The sequence below is a fragment of the Mustela nivalis genome (genome assembly GCF_964662115.1).
Source record: "Mustela nivalis genome assembly, chromosome: 2".
NCBI lineage: Eukaryota > Metazoa > Chordata > Mammalia > Carnivora > Mustelidae > Mustela > Mustela nivalis.
The window spans coordinates 176,584,304-176,608,888 of NC_139021.1; the positions used below are offsets into that span (position 1 = coordinate 176,584,304).

At 48.8% G+C, this 24,585-nt stretch overlaps 1 protein-coding gene across 6 annotated transcripts in view; it reads left to right on the plus strand.

Annotated features, from left to right (window-relative positions):
* Window positions 1-24,585, plus strand: part of PLPP4 (phospholipid phosphatase 4) — a 117,486-nt gene that overhangs the window by 21,169 nt on the left and 71,732 nt on the right. For 5 of the 6 annotated variants that reach the window (XM_082720205.1, XM_082720204.1, XM_082720207.1 and 2 more), the window contains exon 2: window positions 22,186-22,294. In XM_082720205.1, coding sequence (XP_082576331.1) covers window positions 22,186-22,294 — 109 coding nt within the window. Of the gene's footprint in view, window positions 1-6,987; window positions 7,069-22,185; window positions 22,295-24,585 lie in introns of those variants that run through there. The other variant, XM_082720203.1, reaches the window with a different exon arrangement.

The window sequence follows — 24,585 nt, forward strand, 5'->3', positions numbered from 1 at the left end:
AGCTGCCTGCTTTGAATTAATACAGGAGAACAGTGTTTTAAAAAATTTCCCTACTGCTTTGTCAGCATTCAGAATTACTGCCTGAGGGCTTTCTTCTTCCTCTTTGGAGAATCTAAAGGTAAGTTGAGTACTTTTTGGATTAAATTTAATTATTTCAAGTTTGAAAAAAAGAAACGAACAGAACTTTGTGAAGGGGGTACTCCAGAAAAAAGTGTTCCCATTGTCAATTTTTTTGTTTCTGAGGTGTTTTTAAAACCAGGCTCCTGGGTTTTTCTGCTGGCTTTGTGGGAAGTCATGAGCCCCTGCCTACAGAGGGAAGTCGGAAAGCAGGTCTCATTCTGGAGTGAGCCAGGTGCGACTTCACGCGGAATGGAGTCAAGTCCTAAGTACAAATCAATGTCAGATAGAAGTGAGTCCAGGCTTCATTTCTCTGTGTGGCTTCGGGTTATGAAAGCATTTGTCCTATTCCATTGCGAGCTTCTTGAGAGGGGGGCTCTGACTTTTGTGTTCATCACTGTCCCTCCCACCCCTGATACATGCCTGGCACATAGTAGGTGCTCATGTAATATTGAGCTTTTGCTGAAATCACCTCACTACAGCTGGCACCTATGTCTGTTGTGGGAAGGGACTCTTCCAGTTGGGATCCCCTGGGCCTATATACAGGAAGACAGAGGTCAAGGCTTGCCCTTGAGATGTACAGAGAAGCTCAAAGGAGAAGTCGAGGGAGACCATGGGGCACTCAAGTTGGACCACTTTTCCTCCTGAGGGAGAAATACAGTGAGGAAAAGTCCAGATGCTGTAGTGGGATACCCTGTGGGTTTGTGGCTCTGTCAGGTCCCCAGGAAAGGTGACTTCTGACCTTCTTCCACTGGGCTCTGTCATTTAGAGGCTGTGCAGGCTAGCACCAAGCAGGGAGATTGTAAAGGTGACGGTGTGATAGTGTGGCCATGTGTGTGTTTGATTAAATGTCTGGACACACACTGTAGTCTGCCAGGTTTCCATCCCTGGCAGGGCCCATGTCCAGAGCGGACTTTCCACCACCTTCTTGTGTGGGGTCCTCAGTGGGGTCAGATCCATTTCCTCAGGCGCAGACTTCACACTTAGTTACTTCCCATCTCTTCCTAGGGCATGGGCTTTTTCACATGCTGTGTTACCTCTTAGTCAAAGTTTACCTCTTCCAGAACCACAGCATTTCAAAATGTTATCTTTGCTAGAATTTTTTCCTTTTATTTTCAATAAGCAATATTTTAAGATTATAACCCAAATAAATATAAGCTCAATGCAGGAAACTTCTATAATATGGAGAGGAAAAAGGGAGGAAAGTGAAATTATTTATGATCCTACTAGCCAGAGAAAAACCACAGTTAACATTTTGGTTTGTATTCTTTCAGTGGTTTTTTTTTTTTTTCCTTCTCCTCTGCCATAACACGTAATACTTTTCTGCACAAAAGCTCTGCCTTGTCTAAAATATGATTTTTTAACCTGACTTTTCCATTTGGCATTATACCCTCATTATCTTTCTATGCTAATAAATATTCATCCTCAACTTGTTTTTGTAAAAGCTGTGAAGGTTGGCAGGATACACCACCCCAAAATATGCCACTTTGACATAAAGATTATTTTGAGTCGAAGGCAGCTGAGACAGATGAGGAAGGCTCCATGCCTTCCCCCTCTTTACCTAAAAGTGGGGCATAAATTTTCAAGAGTTCCCTCCTTCCTTCTGTTCCAGGAAGGTCAGAAATTAGTCACTGGAGACAGTCTTGGACCCTATCAGTTTGGAGATGGCATTGGAGAAATTCACATAACAAACCACCACTAGGTTTTATGTGCCATTAGTTTTCTCTCATATATTGACCTTCCTGCAGTTTGCTGCCCTTGAAAGTGCTAAAAACTCTTTTCCTTTGTCCTTTCTTTTCTCCACAAATTTATTGTTCTTTACAGGGGATGCTGTACAAGCTGGAGTTCTAAGCACAGCTTTGAGCTACTCATTTTTCCTTGGGTATCTCCCATGTGAAACTATAGGATACATGTTAATAACCTCTTTTTTGTCTTTTTGTTGTTAATCTGTCTTTTGGCATAGGGGTTCCAGCCAAGAACTCAGAAGGGTATCTCCCCTATAGCTGCAACACAGTCCATTAAACTAAGGCAAATAATTTTATACAGTCAGCTGTAGGCTGTTCCTGGGTTCAGGTTGATGTGAACAACACTGAGTTGAACCATCTGGCTCATGCGTTTTGTGCACATCCCTGATTGTATTCTTAGACTTAATTCCTGGATGAGGAATTTCTGGGACAAAGCGTGTTTTTTCTCTACTTCTGCCAAAGGGCAGAAAGGTTATATCAGTTGACATTCCTCTTTGCAGTGCCTAATCTGTCTTGTTCTTCTCATCCTTTCTGCTCAAATGTCCCTTGCTGGAGGAACCTTTGCTGAACATTTTGTTCAGTGTCCCATCCCCCACCCTATTGCATTATCATATCCCCTGTTTTAGTGTTTGAATATACTTATTTTAATCAGAAATGATGCTGTCCATTATATATTGGCATCCTTGTTTATTGTCTGTCCCCACTCAGCAGGTTGTAAGCTCTGTAAGTACAGGAACCTTGCCTGTTGGGGTCACTGCTACTGGGCAAGGTCCTTCCAACCCTTTCCCATTTCCAACCTACCTGTGCATCTTGGTGTGCAAGACAAGTTTGCTGAATGAATAAATGTTTCCTCACACTGCAAATAACTCATATTATGCATTTTTTTAAAAAAGTTGTTACCTTTATTCTAAAACAAAGGATGACAAACATAATATAATTTATTGCTGGTGACCAGGGGCCTCAGGTGGTTCTGCGGTTCTTTTTGGTGTACTAAGGTGTAAGGCACCTTTCTCATGCACTAATGGAGGGTTTTAATTAATGTGGTTTTTTTCCTTATAGTTTACATGTTTTTCTATCTATGAGAAAGGTTATGGACACTGTTTTCTTAAAGCAAGTGATGTTTCTACTATAATTTGCAGCTGCTAATCTGCAAAGGGCCTTGAAAGGAGATAGTCATCTTATTAGAACTGTGTGTAAAGTAAGAGTGACTAGGTTTAGCTTCAGGTCTAAATAGCTCTCCTGTGGTTAAGTGCTTGAGTATGGGGCATGCCTAGAGGCTTTTTAAATTGTTCACTGGTTCTTAGGAATGGTCTTGATAGTTGTGTTCTGCATGAGTGAGATACTACAGTTCTTGTTACTTAGTTTGTGTTCCCCTGGAGTACAGCAGGAGACTATATCATCTGGCTACTCTAGTACTTAGAGATTGAACAAGTAGCTCATCCAGAGAATACAAACAATGGCCATGCATCTGGGGCACAGCTGGGCGACGCTGTCAAGCCCCATGCCTCAGGACTCTGAATCTGACCTGCTCTGTTTAGGGTTTTATCAGCTACTTGGATAAAGACATAGACAGCAGGCTTATCAAATTTGCGAATGACACAAAACTGGGATGGAAGTCTAATATGTAGGATAATAGAATCAAGATTCATAAAAATCTTGGCAGGAATGATGGGTCTGAAACTAACAAGGTAAACCCTAACAGGATTACATGTGAAGCCTTGCAGCTCCCTTCTGCAGGGCCAGCAGCAGCTGCCAGCAACGGGAGAGGCCTGGCTCAAAGGCAGTTTGCGTACAGAAGACCAAGCAAGGACTTCAGGCCTCCTAGATGCTAATTTTTAAAATTAATTATGCCTCATATGCTTTTTAAAATTAATTACGTCTTGTATGCTATGGATAGCAGTAGGACCTCGAGATCTGGAGGATGGTAAATCTCCTCATAGCACTTCTTTCCTGGAGTCCTTTTCTGGTTCCTCTCTCCCACCTTCCTCTCTCAAACTGTACTGGCTTCCAGCCCCCAGCTGAGCTCTGACTTTCTCTGGGCAGCTTCCCCTGAACCTGCAAGATGGACAGCGCCCCTTCTTCCCATTACAATGCTCACCGAACCATGTGGCTGTTGTCTGATTGTCCATCTTCTGCTTTGCATCAAGGACACATAGGGCCTCTGTCTGCCTTATTAGATGCTCCTCCCTGAGCAGTGGCCCTATGATTGGCTCACAGTAGATGCCCCGTGGATGCTCTGATTGTTGGTATGACCCCTCTCAGAGTACGGGGCAGGATTCTAGACCTCACGCCATTGGATCTTGTACTCCACTTGCCAGTGACAGGTTTGCCTGTGGGGAACAGGGCATGGAACTGTAGATGCTTAACTAGACCATGCCCAGGTGTGGACCGCCAAGGAAGGAGAGTGTAGACCATTCTGGGGGTTCCAGGACCTCATCGGGGATGTCAGAAAGAAAGGACAATGCAGTTTGTCGAATGAAAGAGCTTTAAAACAGGTGCCACTCTCCAGCCACGTCCAGCTGCTTGCCTGGTGGGCATCACCGATTAACCAACCGTGAAAGCGGAGTGCTGGAGGGGGAGTTGAAACCCAGTGATCGTAACAGCCACCACATCAACAGCACACCCTGCCTGGGCTCTCCCTGGCTGCCAAACACTTTGTGTCACAGTGCCCCCCGCCTCTGGGTGGGGTTTGGTGCTCCTGCTGTCTGTATGGGACAGATGAAGACACTGAGACCTTCTTCCAAGCCAGCTAGTAAGCCCCTGATAACTGAAATCTGCTCCTACTCCAAGGGACACTGATGCTGTGATTCTGCGGCCTTGGGGTTTAGTAACAGCCCCTCCAATGTCTTTAATTATAGAACTTCAGCGGCTGGGACTTTGTGCCTGCTTTGTAGAGGCCCCTTCTGCCTCCTTTGTCTGTTTTCAGGTGGGGAGCTGACCCTCTAGTGCCTCAGTGTATGATCCTGGGAGGCTGGTGCTGGATTCCCCTCTTCTCCCAGGATGGCAAGTGACCCAGCTCATCTGCATTAACACACGACACTTGGCCTCTGCAGGCCTTGAGGTGGTGTGGGGTGATGGGTAGAGCTCCCAGGCCCGAAGCCAGATAACCCTGGGTTTGCGTCCCCACTGCCGCTTAACTAGCTGCAGAATCTCCGAACCTCAGCTGTGAAATGTGGAATTAGTCTCCAGTTCTGTAGAGCACTTGACCCCGGGGCCCACTTGACAAAAGATGGCTCACGTTCCCGTCTGCTTCCAGGTTCTCAGCTGTGTGGCCCATGGGCGAGGTTGTTAGAAAGCTGTTGTCTAGATGAGCTGAGCCTTTCCATGAAAACCGGCTGACTCCGGATTTCCACCTGTGTGGGGCTTGAGGGGCTTTTCTGCCTTGTAGGGGCGGAGGGGGTGGAGGGAAGGACGGAATCAAATCCTCAAACTCTCCGGATCTCATGCAGCCCAGGTCAGGTCCGTGTCCAGGCCTCTCTGCCCTTGTCATCCTGGCCTGGCTATGCTTGGACCTTCCTAGTTGTCGCGTGCGTGCGTGCGTGCGTGCGTGCGTGTGTGTGTGTGTAGGACACCTACCTCATTTTCCACAACTCTTTCTCCTAGCCAGAACTATGATTACAGACCATTTGTGGGAGGGGATATCAGCAAATGTATGAGTGTTTTCTTTGTTGTTTTTGTTTTTGTTTTTATTCTGAACTTGTGGACAGAGAACATCCGTTCCCCAACAGGTTCTTTCCTCTGTTAGACGCCAGGTGAGAACTCTGGGTCCTGGAGACATAGCAGCAACCAGACGGAGAAAGTCTTTGCCCCTGTCGAGCTTGTATGCCAGTCCAATGAGAAAGACTAAAATAAGCACAGAAATAAAAATATAGTCTGTTGGATGGTGACGAACGGTTGATGAAAAGGCAGCCGAGGAGGAGAGGGAGGACTGGTTCGCAGTGGGTGCTGCTGTTTCATGCCGAAGTGTTCGAGAACACCGGGCTGACAGGATGCTATTTGAGCACCAGCGTCCCAGTGAAGCAAGTGAAGGGCGAGCCTTGCAGGTGTCTGGGGGGTATGTTCCAGGTCGAGGAAATGGCAAGGACAAAATCCCCGTGTCGGGGCACTCTCGGCAAGTTCAGGGGCCCCGGGGGAAGCCACGTGGCCGGCATCAAGCTAGAGAAGCACAAGTCCCTGAGGGATGTGGATTGGCCAGCCTGTGGATTCCAGACCCTGGCGGGAGGGCCGGATGCCATCCTCACCTCTGCTGGTCCTCACTGCTGGGCCAGTGACAGCCCCAGGATCACAGCTTCAAGTTACAGTTCAGGGTCTAGTGCGGACGCACATGGCTCCCAAGTCCTTGCCGTTCCCGCTGGCGGGGCTGGAGCACGTTTTCCCATCGCTGTCCCTGACCACATCCTCACTGTCCTGGTTCCCTGTGCCCCTGCCCCCAGTTTGGCGGACTCCTGGCCTGCAGAGGGGTGTCCCCCCTTCCCTGAGGAGCGCTCCCTGCTAGGGCTCCACGTCATCTTCATCCAGGTGAGAGTTGGGATAAATTAGACATATTCGAGTTCAGGACAGGGAGTAGGTGCTGTCTTCCATCAGCAGAGGGGGGCGACAGTGCCAGCGACCTTTTCCCAGGCCCCACAGTCGTTTTGAGCGAGGTGGGCTGGAGTAGTTTTGCTCAGGTGCAAACAGCAGAGCTTAAAATAATGCCGAGCTCTGGGGGGATTGTGAAGACTGAGTGCTGTGGCGTGAGTGACGCACTCAGGAGGTGCAGGGGCAGCGTGAGTCCTGTCCAGTGTCTGCCGTGGTCACCATGGGGGCCTGGGGTGGAGGGACATAGACACGGGCGCTGTGCTCACGCAGCTTCCAGCCTGGCGAGACCCCAGCGGTCCCCGGATATCAGTGTGGTAGTAAGTGTCACACAGGAAAGTGGACAAGTGTGATGTCACAGTGACTGGGCAGAGGTCACCTGTGTTATCATTTTGGGGACTTTCTTTGCATCTCTCTTCTTTTCCTGTTCATGTTTGCATGTCATGTCAACAGCAACAACAAAATAGGGGCGCCCGGAATCTTCCCTTCACCTCGCAGTGCGTCGTCACAGTTGGTCACCGTAAATGACCAGCATGTGGCAGAGTCATGTCCTGCAGGGATGTCCACAGCATAATCCCTGGAAACTGTGGATGTGTTACCTTATGTGGCAGAGGGATTTCAGGTCCCACAGGTAGGTAAAGCTGCTCATCGGGTCACCAGTGTTGGGGAGTGTTAGCAGGTGGGATCTGTCTAATCATGCGCATCTTTGAAGCTGAAGGAAGAGGAGGCAGAGAGGGGGCCAGAGAGGTGCGGGGCGCACAGTTCCAGACCTACTCTTGCTGGCCGTGACGTTGAAGGGGGTCATGAGTTAAAGAATGAAGAAGACCTCTACAACCTGGGAAAGGCAAGGAAATGATTGTCCTCTGAGCTTCCAGAAGGGAATGCAGCCCTGCTAACATGTCCATCTAAGCCCAGCGGCGAGATATGCAACAGACTTTTTTTTTTTTTTTTTCGATTTTACTTATTTATTATTAATAAGGGAGAGAGAACAGTCACAATTTGGGGGGTGGGTCACGGATGGAGGGTGAGGCAGAAGGACTCTAAAGATATTCCACACGGAGCCCAGAGCTGGACCTGGGGTTTGAGCTCACAACCCTGACATCAGGACCTGAGCTGAAACCAAGAGTCGGGAGGCTGAACCAACTGAGCCTCCCAGGCACCCCCGCATCCCACTTTTGACCTCTAGAGCTGGTGTTGTTAAAGCCGCTAAGTTTGTGACCGTTTGTTACAATAAAAGGAAACTAAAACGGTTGGGTTTCAGCCCCTCCCACCCGCTCCCTGGCTCCCTGGGGATGTGCACTGTGCCTCGTTCACTCCGAATTCCCATGCCCGGGGCTGCTTTGGGCTCCGCAGACATTTATTAAACTCTTCGCACGGGCTCCGGGTTGTGCCTCCGAGGTCAGGGCTGGGGTGTGTCCCTTCATCTCTCTCTCCAAATCCAAACCCTTCTTGATGCTGCCCACTGGGAATGGCGGCCAGAGCTTAGGGACCTGCTGCTGGCCCAGGCCAATCTCAGCCCAGGACAGGGCAGCGCAGACCCTGGGGACGTGGTGCTGGCTTAGCTTATGGCTATTGAGGTCTTCGGAGGGGACTCCCTGCAAAACAGAAGGGTTCACGGGTGGAATGCAACACAAGCACACATGTGTTTTGGTGCCAGAAGCTGGATTCCTTGTCACATTTTCAGAAGGACTATTACGGATTGAGAGGTAAAGACAACATCAAAGAGAAAAAACACAGAAAAGAGAAAGGAGCAGAATTTAAAGGAGACGTGTTTCGTGGGCCCCTCGTAGCCTCCTGCCTGTCTTTTCCCTGCAGAGCGGCTCCAGAGCAGGGACACACCATGGTTCCCCAGAGATTCAGTTTGGGTTGGTCTGGGACAGGGCCAGGCCAGGGGTATTCTTACAAGTTTCTCGAGTGAGTGTGATGTGCAGCTTGGGGTCGAGAAGCGTCCCCAGGACCTTCTTGCTCTGTTCTGGTCTCACATCAGAAGCTCTTCAAACCCTAGAAGTCATTCCGTGGTATTGCTTAGAGGCCACCCAAGGACTTTACACATGGAGAAATGGAGGTTTAGAGAAACACGTGCCCTCTGGAAGGTTAGGAGGCATGCTGGTGGCCTCATGGAGAGCAGGGCCTCCATCTGTAGACTTCCTGATCGGCGTTGCCAAAAACCTCCGACCATGATGTGCCACCAGCTTCCCTTGGTGAGTGGCTTTCTTTCCGATTTTTAAGGTTTTCTCACTTCTTCCCAAATCCTCCTTTAAAAGAGCAGCTGACCCTTGGATGAGAACAGACCCCTCTGTCCCAACCTTTCCCTTGATGAGGCAGGAGCATCTGGTGAGCATGAGCACGGGTTCTGAAGCCACGCAGAGGTGGCTCAGAGATCTGGCGGCGCGGATGCTGCGTGGCCTCTGAGAGCCTCAGTTTGACCCTCCGTAGAATGGAGGGAATGTTAGTCATACTCCAGAGAATTTGTGTTTTTTTTTTTTTCTTTAAGATTTTATTTATTTAATTGACAGGGAGACCTTGAGCGAGAGAACACAAGCAGGGGGAGCAGCGGGACAGGGAGAAGCAGGCTTCCTGCTGAGCAGGGAGCCGGACACGGGACTCGATCCCAGGACCTGACCTGAACATGAACATGATCCCAGCAACATGACCTGAGTCAAAATCAGATGCTTAATGACTGAGCAACCAGGCGCCCCTTACTTTGGAATGCACTTGGTGGTGGTCGGGCAGTGTACGCACATTGACCTGACGGGGAGTGAGTCCTGTCCCAGAGGGAATGATTGTGAGTTTCCAAGTGCATGTAGGGTTCGAGGACCTCTGGCTTTGGAGCAGAGGCTCCTTGGGCATTTGCGCCTCATTTACACCACCTGTGCTGAGGTCCCTCTCCTGTAGGAGCCCAGGCTCCCCGGGAAGAGCCGAGCCCCTTGCTGTAGGATTCAGGGGATCGGCTGCCTTCTTCTGCATGTCTCTATTACATAAAAATTTTCCAGGCAAGTAATTGCAGAATGGGGTAACAAGGAGGATAATAGGGAGAGATAATTGTGAATAAATCAGCTTGATTACACTTTTCCCCAAACTCGATTACCCAAATTTGCAGCGCTGTGCAAAATCTCGAAAGCCAATTAAGACCTTCCAGTGAGGACCGTGGAATCTGGGGACGCCTCTCCGATAAGGCCAGCTGGCTGCCCAACAGGTTGAGAATCCCCCTTCTGTTTCTGCTTGGTTATATTTTGGAAACAGCCTGGAAGTTTTATTGTTATGTTTTTGAACAAAGCGATTACATGCACTGGTGAGAAGGTCCTGTCTTCTGCTGAGAGTGTGTAGAGCGGTTTAGAAGCACCTGCGGAATTCTACAAGGCAGTCATTCTTCTTCTTTTTTCTCTTTCTATGTGCTGCATCTCTTTTTTAAATTTTAAATCCTAAATCCAATTTACTTAACATACAGGGAATTATTAGTTGCAGAGGTAGATTTGAGGGATTCATCCGTTGCATAAAACACCCAGCGCTCATTCCATCACGTGCCTCCTTCATGCCCATCCCCCAGCCACCCATCCCCCCCTCCAGCAACCCTCAGTCTGACTGGCAGTATTGCCCCGCTGCAGTGGGTACTGATTCATGTGAAGACGCATGATAACACTCATAAAATAGCCAGCTCAAAGACTTGGAAATCATTTAAGGCAGAGAAGCAACAGTTGCCTTCTTTAGCAGTATACTGTTAACCTCCTTTTCCAGTATTCCTTGGTCTTTATGCTCAGTGTTTTCCTAGCTTTACTGAGCTATAATTGACACATAACAGTGCATAAATTTAAGGGGTATAATATGTTGCTCTGGTACATTTGTATATTGAGAAATGATTTTCACTGTAGTATTAGCTAGCACCTGTACTGTGTCACATAATTAGTGTTGCCTTTTTTGTGGTAAGAACATTTAAGATCTATCTTAGTACATTTCAAGTATATAATATAGTATTATTAACTATAATCACCATGCTATACACTAGATCTCTAGAACTTATTCATCTAATAGCTGGACGTTGCTACCCCTTGAGCACTGTCTCCCCGTTTCTTCCACCCCCCACCTCCATCCCTTGTTAACCATCATTCTAGTCTCTGTTTCTGTGAGCATGGCTTGTTAGATTCCACATATGAGATCATACAGTATTTGTCTTTCTCTGTCTGACCTGTTTCTCTTAGCATAATGCTCTCAAGGTCCATCCATGTTGTCACGAATGGCAGATGTCCTCACTCTTATGGCTGAGTGGTATTCCTTTGTGTGTGTGTGTGTATATATATATATATACATATATATATGTATATATATATATGTATATATATATATACCACATCTTCTATCTTCTATCCATTCATCCATCATTGGACACATAGGGTTCTTCCCATATCTTGGCTATTGTGAATAATGCTGTGGTGAACATGGGTGTGCAGATGTTAGGGGTGAAGATGTCAATTTGGAAAGAGCAAGTTGGGCTGGCATGGTCCTGGGTATACATGTTGTCCCCACTACAGAAGAGCCCAAGTCCTGGGATGGCCTCAGGGAGGGCCTAGAGGGAGGGAAACTTGGGAAGAAGAAAGTGGGCAGGGAGATGGATCAGAGCATAGGAGGATGGTGGCCCAGGAACCCAGGGTTAACACTAGCCCCTTTGAGTAGGGTCACAGAACCTTCTCCTTAGGCAAGATGGTGAGGCTTGTTGAATGCACAAGTGAATGAAGGGGGAGTAGAAACTAGCATTTATTGGGCCTGCTTCCTCTATGCCAGTCATCTCATTGATAATAATTCTTTTCCAGATGAGAAACTGAGGCACACAGAAATAGAGTGATTTGGCCAAGGTCAAACCAAAGTATATGTATTTCAGAATCTGTGCTTCTCATTTAACTACCCTGCTGTACTGCAAACGAATAGATGAGTAAGTGAATAGATTTCCATTTTATTGATAAAGAAGAAATGCCACTGTAAGGGAGATCTTCCTACAGTTACAAGCTAATCAGCTCTTTTGATTCTTGGTCCAGTGTGCTGCTACCTAAAGCCAGGCTGATTCCCGTGTTCTGCTGGCAGACTCTGGGTCTGTCTGCTGCTCCCGGCACTCAGTGCTGCTGTCTGTAGCCTCCCGTGGTTGGTGTCCACAGCAATGCCCTCTAGCCCATACTTCCAGAAACAGGGACGTTGGAAAGAGCCCAGGATCATGCTTAGAATGCCTGAGTTTGAGCTTCAGTCTTGTTTCTTGTCCTGCTGAATACCCTTGGGCAGGTCAAGGAGGCTCTCTGGGCCTCAGTTTCCCTCTCTGGACAATGGGGACGGCAGTGCCTACTTTTTCATTGTGAGGAGTGATGGAGGGGAGGTGTAACGCATGCGCAGCAGGCTCCCGGCAGGTAGGAACTACTCAGACAGCGATCAGCTGACCCATCCTCCCACACTCGGCTTGCGCCCTCCCCTCCTTTCTGTCTGGATGCCTCTGAAGACAGCATCTCATTGACTGTGTTACTAGGAACCATTCAGACAGTCTGTGTGGGATCAAACCCAGTTCTCAGCAGTGCCAGCGGCTGGGACCATGATGTCGCTTGCGACAGGAGAAAGTGAGGCAAATTGGTGTTTCGGCGGGGGGTGGGGGGAGCGGTTGCTGATGGTGCTGGTGGGGGTATAGACACGGCTAAATACACAAGTCTGTGACCCTGTTCGTCCTAACAAGCCAGTCAACAGATGAGCGCCCCACAAATCCAGGCTCCCTGAGAAGAGAGGGACACACTTGTCCACTGGGGGCTCTGGCCTCATAAAGTGGGGGATCCTGGAGACTGTGAAGTGCCCCCACTCGGGGCCCAGCCCGCAGTCAGCCTACAGCAGCCACAGAGATGAGCCCAGATGTCACATTGCAGAGTCGAGCTGGGGGGATTCACAGCCACAGCGTGAGTGGGGGCAGCTGTGGGTGCTGGACCCCGGGCAGGCTTTGCCCTCCCAAGTGGGCAGCTTCTTCTTACTCCGCCATCAGCGGGTTGCTCTGGAGGGATGTGGGCCTGATGTTGCCAGATCAAATTCTTCACTGGAAGCCAGAGATTCAGATTTGGCTGTAAGAGCTCCTGGTTTTTAAATATCGGCCATGAATTATACATTAAAAAAAAAAAAAAAAGAAAGAAAAAAGAAAAAAACTACTGAGCTGCCCAGACCAAATGTAGCCATAAGTTGCTTTCAGTCCAAGGGCAGCCAGGTGCCAGCCTCTGGCTGAGGATTCCGTGTGGCAGAAGATTGGGTCTTTATAGAAACAGCTGCCATGGGTTTGTTTAGTCCTGATGCAACATGTGTTTATTGAGCACTTACTGCATGCCAGGCACTGCCCTAAGCCCTGGGGCTACAGCTCTGATCAGAAGCGGACAAGAATCCCTGGTGCCCTCTTGGAGCTGGTGTTGTGCTGTGGCCCTTCCACTCAGCCCGAAGCCGCTGTATCTTTGCAGCAGCGGTGATGACCCAGCTGTTCTCAATCCTTCTTTTAGGATGGTTTCAAGCGAGCAGATGGGTCCCGGCCATAGAGCCGAGTCATACTAACAGGCAGGGATTGCTAGGTCCTTGATTCTAGCTGGCCATCTTTGGGGCCACAGAAACCAGCACAGGGGTGTCTGCGACTGTGCAAGGTCAAGCCCAAGTCCACAGGCCAATTTGACTCTGCATTAAGGATTTGAGGGTTTGTGTGCAAGTGGTCAGGAAAACACTTAATGATGCCTACAGACAACCAAAGGCTTTGGGGACCAACGTGAACATCCTTTATCTGCTTAAAAAGCACAGGCTTGGCCATGCTTCAGGGTAGAGGGGAAACGTCTGCCTTCCCCAGACCTCAGCTGCCGAGCAGGTGGTCATGCCAAGGGCAGGTGTACCCCAGTGTCTTGTCTCATATGCTCCCCACATGCTCTCCACCCTGACCTGGCCCCTGCCATCAGCCTTTCCTCAGATCGTGGCTGCCCCCAGCCCCTAGCCTTCCAATCTGTGGCTGTTTTGTGTCACGCATGTGCCTCCTCTCATCTAGCAGCCCAGCTGAAGATCATTCTAGAACGTGGACAAGCAGGTCATGGAGAACATGGTCAGGGGCTTCGTTCAAGTCAGGGCTCTGCTGCTGTCTGCCAAGGACCTGGGTAAGAAAGGCCTGCTGCCTCCCTGCCGGCTGCCGACTGACACCAGGAGGAAGTCCTATGAGGCTGGAAGGCGGGAACAGCTCAGAGACACTCCAAGGGCCCCTGGCTGGTGTGTCTGAATGAAAATTCCAGCCCAGAAGCCCCTTCAAATTAAGTTCTGTCTTCACTGGGTTTTGTCCTGAGTGTGGAGTGGCATTCTGTTCTGCCCCAGTGTTCTGCTCAGTGTGGCCTGGTCCATGCAATGTAGGGAGAATGTTCCAGAGTGCTTTACGCTCTGGCTCCATTCCTGAAGACTTATTTAATCCAGGAGCGAATGCTTCACTGGGCATTCTGGAGTCAGAGCTTAACTGGAGACAAAGTCTGTTAGCAAAGAAATATATGCTTCCCTCCTGCTTCTTTTACTAGGTTGTTTGTTTGATTGGTTTTTTTTTTTTTTTTTTTTTTTTTTTTTTTTTTTTGAGTGGCTTTTGTTTGCCTATGGCTCAGACACCGTGTGGGCAACATTTTCTGCTTGGAGATGTGTCTGGCTTAGAGGATGTTCGTTGCAGAGGGGAGAGCTTTCCTGGGGGGAGGGAGGACTCTGAGCTCCAGGAAGCCCTGCATGCAGCCAGTGGAAAGCAGATTCCATGGGTTTCCTGGAGTTCCAAGCTCGGTGGCCTGGCTCTACCCATAGTCACCTGTCACCCACGGCTCCCTGTCACTGACCTCCACCACCCTAGTTTTTAAGAGTCTGCTTCCCTACATCCAGTCTGGGCAGCATCTGGGCCAGGGAGAGGACTCCTCATTCCCTTGGGCTTGGGGCCCCTCAAACTGAGGTCTAGAGGTGCAGGTTTTGGAAGGAACCTCCTTTTGTGAAGGATGTGACCTCTTCCCTTGTCTCTCCTTTCTTCTTGCTGAGTTTTTTTCATTATTCTTTGTGTTGTTAGACTTGCCTGAAATGATGCTTTCCAAGAGCATCATTTGCTTTTGTTGATAAAACACTTAATTTGGTAAGTATCTTTTGGGCCAATGAGCAAAATCATTAAAAAAATTTTTTTTGGTGTGGAAATTGTCAAATACCCTCCGTCAGTTACCAGCACTTTGATTTCATCCGTTTCCCCCTCCCACACTATTGGTGGAGTATTTTAAAGCAAAGCCCAGACATGGCATCATTTCATACGTCAATGCTTCGAAAACCTCAACCAATGAGAACTTAAAACAACAACAACAACAAAACTGAACCAGTTCCCCAGGAGCACCATACCATTTGTAAACCCTGATCCAAAGAACACCAGATTTCTTTGAATCAGGACCCAGATAAGGGCCAAACATTCTTATGTGGTATGCATTTTTTTAGGATTTTTTTTTTTAATCTGGAGTTTTCCAGTGATCAGTAGTCTTCATGCCAATCGTTGACTGCTTCTCATGGACCCCAGTTATGATACCCCAGTTCTCATGACATTTCAGGTGAGTGTGCTGCTCATTTTACAGATAGGGAGGGGCCTCAGCCACTTCTCCAGGTCATGAAGCCCCAGCTGGACCCAATGTATTCGCTTTTGCAGGCTGCGTATGTGTAGACCAGGATTTTCTGTTTGAATTCAGACAATTAAAATGTTTTCTGCCTTCTGTTTACTTCCAGAGGGGAGGCACCCTCTGCGGAAACGTTCCGAAATCGGTGGATTAAATGTTTGGAGTTCCAGAGTGATGTGAATAGTTTTGAATATGGTGCTTCTGCAAAATAGACTTCCATGTACGCCCCTGCTCTGTGGCAGGCGGGTTTGGGTGTGTCCTGCTTTTTCCATGCTGTGGTTTGAAAATGCTGTTGTGACAGAAGATGACTCTTGGGTAGGGAGCATCTGCTGAGCGCAGCACAGTGGGCTCTATGTGGAGGTCCTTGTGCATGACTTCACTGTTCCTTCCTCAGTGTGGCCCTGAAGGCGGGGTCGGGGTGGGTGGTGTGCGGGGTATGGTTAGCTGCACTTCTAGAGAGGCACCCAGGGCTCAGAGAGCAGGTGTTCTGTGCCTAGGGTCACACAGGTCATAAGCGGCCAAGGTAGAACAGAAGCTATTCAACTCCCCAGCTCTGCTAACACTGTATTTCCATTGCTCTCTTGCCTCTGTGCTCTTCCCCCCTTTGGGGGTTCCTGCTCCTGGACCCCTCTATACCAGCCTCTCGTCCTGACCAATTTCCACTATACAGAAAAGTTGAAACAGTAGAACGATCTTCCATCCACTCCCCTTAGATGGGGCAATTAACATTTTACGCTATTTGCTTTATTCTGTAGTTATATGTTTTATGTACAATTTTCTGAGCTATTTGAGAGGAAGTTGCTGACAGATCATTATCCTAAGCTCCCTAAATGCATCTCCTAAAAACAAGGCATTCTTCGCCATATCCAAGTGCTATGACACTGAAGGAAATTAGTACTAGTCCCTGATGAGCACCTGATACCTGGTTTGGTCCAGTCCTTGTTATTACCTTAGTTACCCTCTAAATTTCTTTTTATGGCTTTTTTACTTTTTTGACCCAAGATCCAGTCAAATATATGTTACATTTGGTTGTTTTGTCTCTGCAGATTCTTATAGTCTGGAATATTCCTTCTAGCTTTATTCCAGGACTTGTCTAATTATTTGTTTGAGGGCATTTGACTTGTTCTCCTGCCCCTATACTCTGGAAGTGGGATCCAAACACTTGATTAGGGTCAGAGTGTACGTATTTGGGAAGAATGTTCCTTGAGGTGCCATGTACTTTGTGCGTCAGAGGCACACGGGTGTCTGTGGTTGCAGTACTGGCGACCACAGGTGGGGGAGGCAGGATAGGGCTGTGTTCCTAAAAGCTGAAGAAGAGCTGGCATGAACAGGGAGTCTTGGGGCGGCGGCTTGGTTTTATTCATGCTGCCTCCTCTGGGTCCTTTCTTGTCCTTCCTGGAGCTGGGTAGGTCAAGGACATTCCCAGGCTTGGCCCACATATTTCCACCACGGTCTCATCCCATAATGTTCAAGAGGGCCTTGGCCAGAGGTATGTGCTCTGATACCCTGTCTTTACCCCATTGACGAGGAGGGATTCCTACCCTGGGGTTTGGGGATGGCTGTACGTGACACTGAAGATGGGACAGAGAGACGGACGGAGTTTCCTGGTCACATATACTCACAGCAGGAGGGGAGGATGCTGCCGGCTGGGCAGGGCCAGGATCCGGAGAGCAAACCAGCAGGGCCTGTGGGAGGCGGGCTCTGTAGTACCAAGAACGTGGGGTGTCCCCGGTTCCTGCAGGAGGATGTGGTTGGCCTATTCCTGGGCTGGGAAGGGCTAGAAACCCAACACTCCAGGATAAGCAGAAATTGCACCTGGTCTCTTGGTAAGGAGGATTGTTTGGTGGGGGGACCTTACCTGAGGAAGCAGAGGGGGCGGGGAGCTTGTGGTCAGCCTGTTTGAAGTCCCTGTGGTTTCAGCTGTCAGGGCAGGGTGTGATACTGGGCTGTAGTGTAAGGCTTTCCCCCGCAGGCCAACAACATATGCCCGTGCCCTTCTAGCACTTCACATCTTCACCCTGTTTAGAATCTGTCCAAGCCCCCTTAGATAGGTGTTCTTGTCAGCATTACCTGGCAGAGGAAGAGACCAAGGCCAGGAAGGGCGGTGCCTTGCCCAAGGTCACGCAGCCAGTAAGGGAGAGTGGAAATCCAGCCCAGGCTGCCCCTCCGGAGTCTGTGCCCATGGAGGGGGAGGGGCATGAGCGTTGGAGCCAGGCTCTGCCTGCGCCTCGGCCCCGGGTAGCAGTCGGCCTCGCTCAGCCTGCCTTCTATCCTTCGTGAGGCTCGCTGCAGAGAAGAGAGAGCCGTTCCTCATCTGGCCAGGCTGGTCTCCTGGATGACATTCTCCCAGGGGCAGGTGAGTGGCAGGTAGCTCTGGTGCAGGGGCACCTGCTTGTCCCAGGAGCCGGGAGGAAGGGGCTGGCGGAAGCAACTTCTCGGGGGCTTCACGTCTCTCGTGATTTCTTCCCTCCCCTCCTTCATGACAAACATCCAACTGACCTCAGTCTTCCCCCTGACTGAGAACTGAGATCCCGTGTTGCCTTTCCCAAGAGTAAGGCTCTATTTCTAATTGTGGAAAACTTTACCTCTCACTAAAATAATTGCAGATGTCTTTACACTGGTGGGCAATGCCTGCGTGTGTGTGTGTGTGCGTGGGTGTATCTGCATGTTCCTTCCTTAAAGTTCCAGAGTGTGCTCAGGAGGACGTGCGATAGTGGACATTCCATGGCACGTGGAGCTGTGATGCCTTAGGCAAGAGACCCTTCTCCTTGTGGCCTCAGTTCCCCCAACTCTAAAATGGGGATAACAGCAGTTGCTGTCTCACTGGGCTCTTACGGAGAGTAAATGAGTAACGTTGGAAAGCACCCAGTCAAGGGCATGGTGCAAGATGGCTCCGAACATGGCAACTAGCTATTTTTTTATAAAAATTGTTACTCTTGTCTTTGGGGCAGCCAGTGACCAGACTCAGGAGAAGGCTGTTCGGGGGCACGTCCCTGGCCTGCTGGCTCATAGAGATGATTAATCAGCATGTTCTCTCTGTAGCTTCATCTTACCCCAGCCCCAGGACTAATGGTAAATCCAGTCCTCTCCTCCCTCGGTAGTAGCTGCCTGTCTGCTGACCACATCCAAAGCCCAATTGTCCATGTTTTCCCTCTTGCATGAGAGAGGCCTGCTAGAGAGGACAAATTGAACTAGAGAGTTCAATTAAGAAATGGCTTTACTTTGTTCTTGCTTGGAAAACTTCTCTCTCATGAGTCTTGATTTTCCCTCCTGCATGTTGCAAGGTTCAGAAGTGACTGCCCAGGTCCTTGTTGGCTCACAGAATGGCCCTGTGGTGAGTGGTAGTTGTTGACATTCTGTCTGATTCTCTTCCCTGGGCACGGAACCTCATGCCCCCCGGTAGGGGATCATGGGAAGGGGTATCCTTCTCAGATCCACAGTGTGTCCTCAGCTCTGTTCATGCCCACGTTGCAGGAAGAGCATTTGGTTGAGGCATCCAGTGCCCCCAGACACCATGCCAGACCCCAACTTTTCTTACCACTAATGATAGCAATATTATTACTGCCCTGGAAGGTACGGTCATCCTGGGAGGGGTTGCGGGGGGAGGGATATGAAGTCTCAGAGAGGTAAAGTGATTTTTCTCAAGCCACCCAGTGGGCAAATGCCAAAGCAGGGATTTACACCAAGTTTAAGGGTCTGGTTAAGTTCATGTTTCAGTATAATCGTGTGTTGTTTTCGGTTGGGAGTAAAGGAGGTAGAAATCTGTGTCTAGTATGTGACTGAAGTGTTAACCTTTTCTTGAAAAGGGTATGTTATCAAGGTTCATGACTTTAAGATCATTGGCAAGTCTGTGGAGTCTTTTAGAAGATAATGGGGAGATTCTGGGCCTTTGAGAACTTGACTTTGGGTTAGAAGAGATATGGGGGACAGAGGCATCACTAAATCCTTGCTAGTGTGATGTCAAGATGAGCCATTCTTCTGGTTTCCTAACTCTGGGCTAAATCTGTTGGCACATTCAGTATGTGAACAGTGATAGATACACATCCTATAACATTTCCAGGGGTCAAGGTTCTTATAAGTGGCTCTAGGCTAGAGGCTCTCTCTTGGGTCCGACTACTGGAACGCTCCTAATCTGGCATCTCCTCAGAGCAGGGTGGGCTGGTGATCTGTGTAGACAGCACTCTGATACCTGTAACTGAAGACTTCAACATCTCATTCCCCAATCAGTTGGCACTGAGGGTCCCCTGACTGTAATCTTTGCAAGAGCAGGGACCACATATGTTTTGTTCACCAGGGTTCATAGAGCAATACCAGGCATATCACAGGCACTCAGTAAGGGTTTGCTGAGCGAGCAAACAGTAGGCAGAGTTGATGGTCTGCTGTCTGTCCCCTACTGCACTCCTTCCTATACAAGCAGATATCATAGGCTGTTTGAAGTCATGCTGGGCTGTGGAAACAGGACTGGCCACCAAGAGAAAAAGAAAGACCGGGGGGTGTGGGGAGGAGATAGGAACCCAGCCTAAGGAGGACATACACATTAATTAAAGAGAGAATTGCCCAGCATAAAGTTAGAATAACATCTTTGAATCTTCACAGTGTATGCTTCCCAAGTTCTTCCGACTGCATTATCAGAAAGCTGGGGAGAAGGCAGAAACACGGATCTCCTTTGCCAAGAATTGATAGGGAGTTTGATTAAGATAATTGTCAAATTCAAACAGCCAAGAAATGAAAGAAGCATGACTTGGATCCACATCCAACAGCAAGTTACCTGACTTTGGGCAGTTAGAATCTTCACAAAAGAAAATGACATGTTTACTTTAGAACTCCTTTCTTTTCCCATCAAAATGTTTTGACCTGCTTCTATGACCACAGCAGTGCTGGAGAGAATTTTATGGGCTTCGTGAAGTGATTTCAGAGGACAGATGGGGTGTCCCCACTTCCGCACTCATGGTGGGGGCACCTGCTGTTGGTCTTCCTCACCTGTCCCTCCGTCCTCGCTGCCTCGCGGGGAAGCTCTGGAGGTCCTTCAGAGAGAGGGCAGGCGAGACTCCCAGGCAACAGTGCCGAAGTGGAATTTAATAGTCGTATTTGGTTTTCATTGTATTTATTTTGACGTTTACCAGCTGTTTATGGAGGGAATGCTGATTTCATAATTAAGCCCTGACATGAAGTTTCTTCTAGGCTTTTAGTTTACAAAGTCTCATGGAGAGTCATGGTCTGGGAGGAGGGGGGATAGGGCAAAATTGGCTAACTTGGTTCTTAAAAGGCCAAAACGGGGAAGCACCCCATTTCCTGCCGGAGAGCTGTGTGTGTCTGACTCTAGGGCTCCTGTGCATCCCCTAGGGGTTTTTATTAAAAATGAAGTTTCTGATTCAGTAGATCTGGGCTAAGTCCCAAGATTCTGCATTTTTCATAAGTTTCTTGCCTGTGATGTGGATGCCTTAGCCCCTTGTGAATCAAAGGTTGACCACAGGTCAGCGGCACTGGCACCACGGGGCAGCCGGCTGGAGTTGCCAGCTCTCCGGCCCCTCCCGGGACTGGTTGTTCCGTAAGTACAAGACTTGTGCCCTGAAAGCTGGGTTTCTGTTTCCTGGCGTCCAGACCACCTCCAGAGAGCTTGTGGAAGGGGGTTTCCAGGCCTGCGATGTCCTTTCATGGTCGCCACCCTCTACCGTCTCCAGAACTTTCCATCTCACCGCGGGCCCATCTCTGCCCTTGTTTGCTTTCGGAGACCCAAGTCCTCTGCGTAGCTGCCTCACTGTCTGGATTCTCGCAGGCAGACACTGGTGGCTGGAGCGTGGCTGGAGAAGGGACATCTATCTTTCTTGGCTCTGCTGCTCCCGGAGGATATAATTTGCTTGATAGATGCGTTCTGGCTGCAGCTCCTTGGGGTGGGATGTGGAAGTGTGCAAAAGGCTGGCTGCATGAGGCTTTAAAAAATAGCCAAGAGGGTAATAACATCTGGGGGACAAGCCGGGTGAAGAGGGATGTGCTCCGTGGTTGGCCAGCTGCGTGGGGAAGGCGTGGAGACCAAGGTCCTGGGGCCTCTGAGAGGGGAGCCGTGGGCCCATTGCAGTGATGACAGCTGGGGGTTGGCATATCATTATTTTAAACCCAATTTTGTCATCTTAAGCAGCCTCTCTCTGGTGGGACCTTGCTATATCCCTGCCAAGAAGGGGCATCCACTCCCCTCTTGAATCTGGGCTGACCGCATGACTCACACGTCACCAGATGACACAAGACCTCTGAGACTAGGTCTGAAAAGACATTGAGCCTCTGCCTGGCTCTGTTGGACCCCCATTCTGAACTGAGTTCGCCAGCCAGAGAACTGGGCTGGTGGGTCAGTCTGACAAAGCAAACCATACCCCTGCGGGCTCTGTCCCCCCGGCCCCCTTTCTGCCCCGTTTTACTCTTGGCGGTGTTTGCTTTCCCTCCGCCTGGGTGTTGTGGGCTCCTGGGGTGTGGGAGGGGTTGGGAGGGCCCTGAGAGGAGGATGTGGGTGCATAATGCTGTCTGGTTTCTTGGCAGCAGCCCCAGAATCCTCCCCGTGTCTCGTCTCTTTTCCTCCCTTCCTTTCTGTGCTCCTCCTGCCCAACCTAGTCTTCTCTGGGAGGCTTTTCTTGCTCACTCTGCCCCCTACTGGTGGAGAAGTGTCAGCACCATCAGGGCAAGGGAGGGAAGGAGCCCTTGGTTCCTTCGTAATGTGGTTCCTGGCGCTCCTTCACCTTTGCTCCATGTTGAGCACATTTCCTTCCCAGAGCTGCGCTGCTGGCCTGGCCTTGCCCCACTCTGAGACCCCCCCACCCCTATTCTGCCCTTCGGCTCCTAGTTCACTTTGAAGTCCAGACTTCTACGGTCTTTGTATGTCAGCTTTGCCCCTGGTCCTTCATGCCCAGAATCGGGCTTTGGCGGCAGGTGCTGACAGAAGGTTCTACAGAGTCTCAGTAATTCAGTCCATGTTCCCCTCCCAGGGCAGCCTGTTATTCCCTTCTCCTCCCCCAGAGGCTGGATTCTTCACCGAGGGCCTGTGGCCGTGGCCTTCTCGGGAACTACAGGTGACAGATGAGCACTCAAGCCCTCATGCATCTGTCTTTGTTTTGTTTCAGTTTCACAGAGTTTTTGGACCCATTCCAGAGAGTCATCCAGCCAGAAGAGATCTGGCTCTACAAAAATCCTTTGGTGCAGTCTGACAACATACCTACCCGCCTCATGTTTGTAAGTACCGTGATTTCATGGCTGATTTGACCGGTCTCCCAAGTATGAACCAGATGGGTTTCCGTTTTTGCTCTTCTGTCCCCTGCTGAAGACTGTGAGCTTTCCAGAAGAAAGAGGAGGGGAGCAGCCCGTCACATGAAACTCAGTTCCAGATCATGACCGACGCTGCTTGGTCATGTGAGAACTGGTAATCGACCTGCCACTTTGGAAAGAGAAGGGACCCACTTACCTGAGCTGGGCCGAGTTGTTTCCCAAGTATTTACAGTAAAATCAGACCAGAAACCGATTTCCCTGCTCCATCTCCTTCTAGGATAAAACTCGATTTTACCAGACTCAGGCACCATCGAGGGTGCTGTGAATGGCTCTTCTGGTTCTAGCTGGTCAGGCATCCACGGATGAGACTGCCTTGTATGACTCAGTCCCAAGATAGTGTTTTGTGTCTTTCTGCCTCTAGAGTGAATGGCCCAGCATCCAGAGAGCTGGTGGATATAGTGGCCTTACTTTTACCTCTTCACCTTGAACCCCCCATGGCAATCAGGGCCTTTTATATTTCATTTCTGATGTGCCGGACCCTTTGCTGAGAGCTTGGGAAAGAAGATTAGCTCATTGAATCCCACCCATCATTCCAGTGAGAAAGCGGTTAGTCTTATCCGCATTTGCAGGTGCAGAATTGCGTCCCAGAGAAAGGAGGGAACGTGCCCAGATCCACACAGCTAGTGAGTGCCAGAGCCAGGATTCAGATCCAAGCAGCCACCTCTGAGCCCGGTCTCAGCCCTGAGGCTGCCTTATAGAGTAGGGGCCCAGTGTCCAGGACTCCTTGTGGATGCTGATCGCCTCCTGGGGAATTGCCATCAGGCCTTTCTGTAGCAGAGGAAATATTTAAGCTCCTCTTTGTTACAGAACAGTAATGTGACTTTTGGGTGGCCAGCCATCTGGCTTGAAGTTTATCCCTGCTGACCAGCCATTGTGTCTTGTGCCTCTGGGAACGTAAGGGATGGGGCCAGAGATTTCTTAGGGCACACGAGGAATCTTTTGACATTTTGAAAGAAATCCCTCCAATGTTATGTAAGGAAATCTTATTAATTAGTGATGATTAGAAGGATCTTTGTGTCTGCAAACATCCTGAAATGCCCAGAACATCACATCAGCTTTGAAGTAGTATTTTAGTATTTTTTTTTAGATTTTATTTATTTATTTGACAGACAGAGATCACAAGTAGGCAGAGAGGCAGGCAGAAAGAGACGGGGGGGGGGGGGGGAAGGCAGGCTCCCTGCCAGGCAGAGAGCCCGATGCGGGGCTCGATCCCAGGACCCTGAGATCATGACCTGAGCCGAAGGCAGAGACTTTAACCCACTGAGCCACCAGGTGCCCTTTAATTACTCTTTAATAATTGCTTTTCCACTGGAAACTAAGCTGGGTTTTTGTAAATTTCAGGGAAATTGAAGAGTTTAGGCATTACCTAACACTTGAATATGAAAATTAGACTTTTTCTATTTCTGCTCCAACTCAAATCTCCTATAAATCCTAGACATAGAGGAATTTGCATATGTCTAACTAGTTTACTCCATGGTTTTGAAAGGGGGAAGATCCTACTTCCCACTTATCCACATTCCTCCCAGGTTTCACATTTTATGTGCTATAAAACACAATTTGGAGATGAGTGTTCATGTGGGATATGGTGAGAAATTTATGCCTGTGTCCTAGATTTATGAACAATGGATTGTTTTGAAGTCTAGATACCAATGCCACAAAAATTCTGGCTGCAGATACAAGTAGGAGGGGGCGCATTTGCATGTTGGCAGTGGAGGACCCAAGGCAGTAAAGGAGTTATTCAGTGCTGTGATTCTCAGAGAATAGAAGTGTATTCAGCCTCAAATCCTGATTCCTACCCTCGAGTCCCCTAATGAGATAAGTTCAACCTTTTGTTTTGTTAATAGTAGTTGATGCATTTCATTCATTGGGTCACAAGATTTAGTACAATTCCATTATAACCCAAGGAAAGCAGTAGATATTTTTATAATACACGTAACACAAAGAGGAAAAATACTTTGTTACCACATTAATTAGATTTTTTTCCTCCTGGATTTTAGTAAACGTTTAATATAAAATATCATTTGTTTGCTTTGATCCTTTAAAGCCTTCAGATATTTATGGAAGACTGTAATAAAACATGTTTTTGTAATTTTTTTAATAACTATGTTGGTTTCGTTAGAAAGCTCAAGTTTTGCTACTTAATAATAAAAAAAGTCCTGGGGTCTCTTTTACTTTTGGTTGGAATGTTTTAATTTAAA